The sequence below is a fragment of the Phoenix dactylifera genome, chromosome 14 (assembly GCF_051530095.1).
Source record: "Phoenix dactylifera cultivar Ajwa chromosome 14, Ajwa_hap1_PhDact_Kaust_v1.1, whole genome shotgun sequence".
Classification (NCBI taxonomy): Eukaryota; Viridiplantae; Streptophyta; class Magnoliopsida; order Arecales; family Arecaceae; genus Phoenix; species Phoenix dactylifera.
The window spans coordinates 28,306,576-28,312,537 of record NC_143203.1 but is presented as its reverse complement, the minus strand read 5'-3'; the positions used below and the strand labels follow the sequence as shown (position 1 = coordinate 28,312,537).

At 40.7% G+C, this 5,962-nt stretch overlaps 1 protein-coding gene across 1 annotated transcript; it reads left to right on the top strand.

The window, feature by feature from the left end:
• Positions 1-1,547: 1,547 nt before the first annotated feature.
• Positions 1,548-4,217, top strand: LOC103713728 (transmembrane protein (DUF962)). Its single transcript, XM_088711141.2, has 2 exons — positions 1,548-2,092; positions 4,165-4,217. Exon 1 carries the CDS (start codon positions 1,681-1,683, stop codon positions 2,020-2,022), a length of 342 nt encoding a protein of 113 aa, XP_088567267.1. The 5' UTR covers positions 1,548-1,680; the 3' UTR covers positions 2,023-2,092; positions 4,165-4,217.
• Positions 4,218-5,962: the final 1,745 nt, after the last annotated feature.

Sequence of the window (5,962 nt, the reverse complement as noted above, 5' to 3'; positions counted from 1 at the left end):
CTAGTAAATGAGTTTTTTAATATTATTATTTTTTTGCCTTATAGCTTTTTTTTCCTTAGTGCCCCCATCCCTTTGCTCTTTACTGGTCTAGTTATACTGCTAGGAGGAGTGCTTCTAATGAACCCATGATTTTATTACTTGATAGATCGGTTCTTTATTTGAATTTGACAAAGATTTATGAAATTCTTTGACAAAGATATATGAAATTCTTTGACAAAGATTTATGAAATTCTTTGACAAAGATATATGGAAATCTTATCTCGTTTATTGATTCATATAACCACCGCAAAGGCAATGGCTTTTGAACTAGTTTTCTGGTATTTCCATTTATTAATTTTTCTGCCCAGAATTGCAGACTTGGGGAATGATAGCATGCTACTGATTTTCCCTTGAATCTTAAATTATTTGTCAATTCACTCGCAATTTCCATCCCAGCTATATGTATGTAGCATATAGTTTATTTTGGTATTACAAGCACGGGTGAGCGGAAGGCGACAGTCTCCAATCTATGGTTTGAAATTTGCTTTTTAGTTGAGATCAACCTTTGTGCCTGTGAAGGTTGAATCTGGAATAAGACATTTGTGCAGTATGGAGGTTTGATCACAAGCAGCAGTTATGTGGCTCTGGATAGGAAATGTGCGAGGCAAGTAAACGAATACTACTTGGTTTCCAGTATAATATTCCTAACAGCAAGCACTAAGAAATTACTGTGGTTGGATACGGTGTGCCAAATCCGAGAAATTACTGGTAGAGAAGCTATCCCAGTGGGTCTTGACAGGAAGAGCTGATTTTATGTAACCAAATTGTGGAACAATTTCAAGTCCTACGACAAGGGAAGCATAAAAATAAACGTAAGCTCGGGCTCCAAGAAAGGGTCAGGTATTTATATTACCTGATATCCTTTAATTGCACAAGAAACTTACACTGCTCTTCAATAGTGCTAACAGGCAAGCCAGAACATGTTTCTGGTCTTTGTTACAAGGTTGATCACTGCTGCAGATGTTGTCTTTCAATCTGGCATTCACCTTGAATGTATGAAACCAAGTTGTATACTTGCAAATAAAACTGATCATAGACCGGGCTGCTTGAGTATAAAAAATGTTAAATTTTATATAGGCTTGCTGGAAGTCCGAATAAAATTGAATAGGCTCGGGGCCTGGCTTATGATCAACTCTACTCGCAAATAATGAATATGGTTCGCCCTAATGCAAAACCTCTGTAGAATATGGAACATAATGACGCATATCAGTGCCCGAGCTTTAGCTAAAACTCAGATGGTTTTGCGAGCAAACATTGGCCACTCAAAATGATTTTGGCACCACGGTGGTTGCCCTGGGCGGGAGCACTCCAAGCAAAAGCCCGGGCGAATGCTCCCGAGAGAAGTGGCAAATTGGCAAACGCGCTGGCTCTGCCGCGCTTTTCGCGACCTTGCTGAAAAGAGGCTTTCGGGGTCCTTCCTGCCTATTCCGCCACGGTAAAATAATGCTCCCGTCCGCCACCGCGGCAGCAGTCAAACGATGCCTGGTTTACCTACCACTCCAAGTGTGAACTTGGAAGGTCCCAAGTTCGTCGCACCGGATAAGGCTTACAGGAGGAAATCGGTGGTCTAAAGGCTGTGGATCTTCTAGGGTTAAAACAAATAGGAAAGAGCAAAAGCGAGAAAAGAGGGGAAAGAAGGACATGAATTTCCGGAGCCTGGAGGAGTTCTGGGCGTATTATGTGAGCCAGCACTCCAAGGCGTCGACCCGGCGGTGGCACTTCTTCGGCACCCTCTCCGCACTCCTCTGCCTCCTCTTCTCCCTCCTCCTCCTCAACCTGTGGCTCCTCCTCCTCGCCCCTTTCTTTGGTTACGGCCTCGCCTGGTACAGTCACGCCTTCGTGGAGCGCAACGCCCCCGCCACCTTCTCCCACCCTCTCTGGTCCCTCCTCTGCGACCTCAAGATGTTCGGCCTCATGCTCACCGGCCGGATGGACCGCGAGATCAAGCGCCTCGGCAAGAGGCCCGTCCTGCAGGCCTTCTGATCGCCTCCTCCTTTTCTTCCCTTCTCGGCAATTATTTGCGCTTAAATCGCTGCGACCCGATCTTCCACCTGTAATTATTATTCTATCTGGCTTTACCGATTAATTTTATGCGATGGTGATATCTGATGAATGGATCTTCTGCATAAATCTCTCGCGTAAAAGTTTTTTTTTTTCTTCGCTGCTTTTTCATCGTTCTAGTTTAGATCTTAATAATCGGACTTCGCCCGCTATTCTCCCAATAGCACGTGCCTTTGACCCCTTTAACTCTGGAATGAATTTAAGTGCTCTTCCCCTTTCTTTTCAAGGAAAATAAAAGGACCAGATTTGATTAAAAAAACAAGGAAAAGGTCTTGGATGAGTGTGGAGTCTCTGTAGCAACCTTGCTTGCAATTGTTTCTGGATCCTGTTCAGTTCTTTCTTACAGTATCTGGGTTGTCTTCCACTCTATTGTCGAATTGCAAAGATTGACTGATTGGAGGAAGAGATCTTGACGATGACATAAGACAGAATAAACGATTCTTTATTACAGAAATATAGTATAATGGGGAACTAAATTATCAAACAGATAAATTGATTCCAAAGGACAGAGCAGAACATGTATGGGGAAAATATACAGACATCATTTCTTTCATGCTATGGCTAACAGACAGATTAATGCCAAATAAGATTTTATTAATATGGAAGGTGGATTGTTGACAGCATCATAGTTTGTATGCATTGGTCTTTGAGTAGAACTTTTCTTGATGATATGAAATTTTCTTAGCTTACTTTGGCTTGAAAAGGATGTCTTATAATGGATCTTGACATTGATTAGCTTTGTGGAGAGCTGTTTACTACTCAGGTGATCTTGCTTTTAATATAGCTTTCCTTAAAAGTTTTTCTCAGGTGATCTTATTCTTGTTGTTCAAGTGTTCTCTAGTAAAGATCGGGTAAGTGAGACGACAGATTTAATTTGGTTACTCTATATCAATGAAGCGAGATAGAGAGTCAAGACTTTAGACTTTGGCTCCTTATTTCGAGCATTTATGATGTTCTGAAATTGCTATTTTGTTACATAAGTATGGTTATCGATGGAGTCTTCTCATGCACAAGCAGCTTGTGTTAAATATAAGAGAATATCAAATGTGACTCTTTCAGTTAATGAATGTAATTCTTAGGGAAAGATCAACTTTAAAGGCTTTATTTTTGACATGGATATTAAGAAAAACTATGATTGTGTGGGTTGTCTTTCCTTGCCTATATTTTTGGGAAAAAAATTCTGCTTGAAGCCATTTGATATATCTTATTTTTATATGTTAATCAGCATCCCTTTGTTTTTTTTCTTTTTAAGCTCTCAAATTTCATTAAGAATTTCTCGAAGAAATATAGCTGATAAGTAATCTAAGTATGAAATACAAGTATATGTTGCTTACTGTTGTTTTATGTCTTTACATATATTCGAGCTTGAAATTAAGACTTGTGTTTTTAATATTAAACTGTGAGCTGATTTCAGGTCATAGTTCTTGTAAGTTTGGTAGATAAATCATTTCAGTAAATTTGTTGTTAGTTATTACAGTGTGTTAAAATAAAAGGAGGATATACCAATATGGCATATGCTGGATAGAGGCTTATGTTGATAGTTTCAAATGGAATTTTTAGATTACTAGATGTTTGTGTAGCTTTAGATTTTAAGAATGTCCCTGTTAAATCTTTAATCACAGGAGTTGTGATAGGTCCTGGGTTAACGATTCTTGCACATAAATTGAAAACTTAAGAAACAGCAATTGCAGCAGCACTTCTAATTATGTCGCAGCAGTATGCAAACACTTTGGTTGGATTCTTTTATGGCTATAGCTTAATAAAGATTCTTATTGATAGAACTTTTTAAGTATCAAGCTCCTGTGAATCTCTTATTTCGTATGCAAGTGTTTTCATCACCAGTCATCATCTAAGCACTGCAGTAGGTGGTGGATAGTCGGTGGTTACCTATTGTACTTTAAATTAGTTTCTTTTGTTAGCTAATGTTTGGTTGTCACTTGTGCCACACCCCCCCCCCCCCCCCTGCCCAGTATGACGAGAAAGTATAAGGGCAGATAGATTTTTAGCTTTGTTTACAATATATCAACTGTTTCCATTTTCTTTCTCTTTTTTTTGATGAAAAAGGGAGGCTGAAAGAGGGAGCCACCCATCTCTTATTAGGAGGAACCAAAGAAAAATTACATTGAAGAGGGTCAGTTACAGGGGGTAAGATGTATCAGTAGGACAAAAGCTGCCTTTTCAAGTTACAGGCTAGAACAAAATCCAAGATCTGTGAGACAGAGGAGTTTAACAGTGAAGGGTCAATATTAGTTCTCAGCCAGTAAGAAGCAATGGAAAAAGATTCAGCCGGCAGCGATTCACTCAAAAAGAAAGGTCTCTCAGTAATGCTGGCAAGGGCAGATGGGAACCAATGCTGCCAGATTGCAAGAAGATAAACCAATTCAGTCGGAGGAAGTAATTATTCAACTTGAAGTCCATTGGTTAATCAGCTGACAACACATAAGGCACTTTCCTCACTGTACTCCACATTCTACCAAAGGAGGAAAGAAGCTTGGGCTCAGTCATAATAAGCGACCAGTCATTGAAATATCGCGGTCCCACAGCAGCGACCTGTGCTACAGATGAATCCTTGTGAAGGAAAATCCTCACATTCCTTTCTTTCCAGCACGACCAAGTCATTGCCGCGAAGAGCATAAGAATCACGGGCTGTGCATATTTAGAGAAATTTCTGATTCTCCAGTTGATATAGAGGTGTTCAAAAGAAGTTCTAGGATGTGAATCCCCAAGAGCAAAACAGATTGCTGACCAAATGGAGGAGAAGAATGGACAAACGGAGAGCAGATGGTCCACCATCTCCTGTCTCTGCTGACAGAAGATGCAACACCCCATGTTTTTGTTCAGTTTGTTCCCCATAAGTTCTATTGTGTTCAGCTTTTTTCCCAGCATAACCAGAGAAAACATCTGATTTTTAAGGGCGCTTGGAGACTCCACAAAGAAGCTGCAAATTGGCATCTGATCCCCCTGGTATTCAGAAATAAGTATAGAGATGCTGTAGAGAAGGTTTTCTTGTTATCCGCTTTCCCCTGCACTTGATCAGCCTTCTGATTCAGAGTAACATAAGCTAACAGAGATATAAGATGGTTGAATTGAGTCTGAGCATCAACTGAGGGTCTTACAGGCAATCTGATCTTCGCAGAGGATATCAGCTACAGATCTGTTCTTTGAGCTAAGATCGTATAGTGAGGGAAAGATGGATTGTAATGGGGCATCAGTCAGCCAATTGTCTTTCCAAAACAGTATGCCTCAGGCTGTTTCCAATCAAGAATTGGGTCCTATTCCAAAATACTGGGAGAGAGGACAATGTCACGTCAAAGGCTCCAGCACCCTCTAATGAGCTTCCAACTCACCGAAAGCTTCACTTTCCTATGATAGGCGAATTGAATTTATTTTTCCCATAGGCCAGAAGGGATAGGTTGAATTGATCGAGGTATTTACACGCAAATGTATCCCCATCCCCATTTGGCCAGAAGGGATTTGTTGAATTGATTGAGGTCTTTTGCACCGAGTCCACCCTCTTCTTTTTGAAGGCACACTGTCTGCCAATTCACTTTGCAAGACAACCCTTTTGTGGATGCCGTGCTTTGCCAAAGAAAACCATCTAATGCAATCGATTTTCTTTAGGACCTATGCTGAAACCTTGAAGATGGACATGAAGTAAGTGGGGAGAGATGCGACAGCCGAATTGACTAAGATGAGCCTCCCTCTTGCTTCTCCAAGATGCCAATTTAGTTTCAACCTCTGCACTAGCACCATCCAATCAGCTTTTTAGGTTTCGTTCTGCGTAGAATAGTTTAAGAGAAGAGGCACCAGTTGACGGTTTAGTCATTCACCACAGTTTGCTCCTGCAGAGGAGTACTGACAG

Excerpts from the sequence above, each read along its gene's own strand:
- LOC103713728 (XM_088711141.2), top strand. The coding sequence starts at position 1,681 with ATGAATTTCCGGAGCCTGGAGGAGTTCTGGGCGTATTATGTGAGCCAG.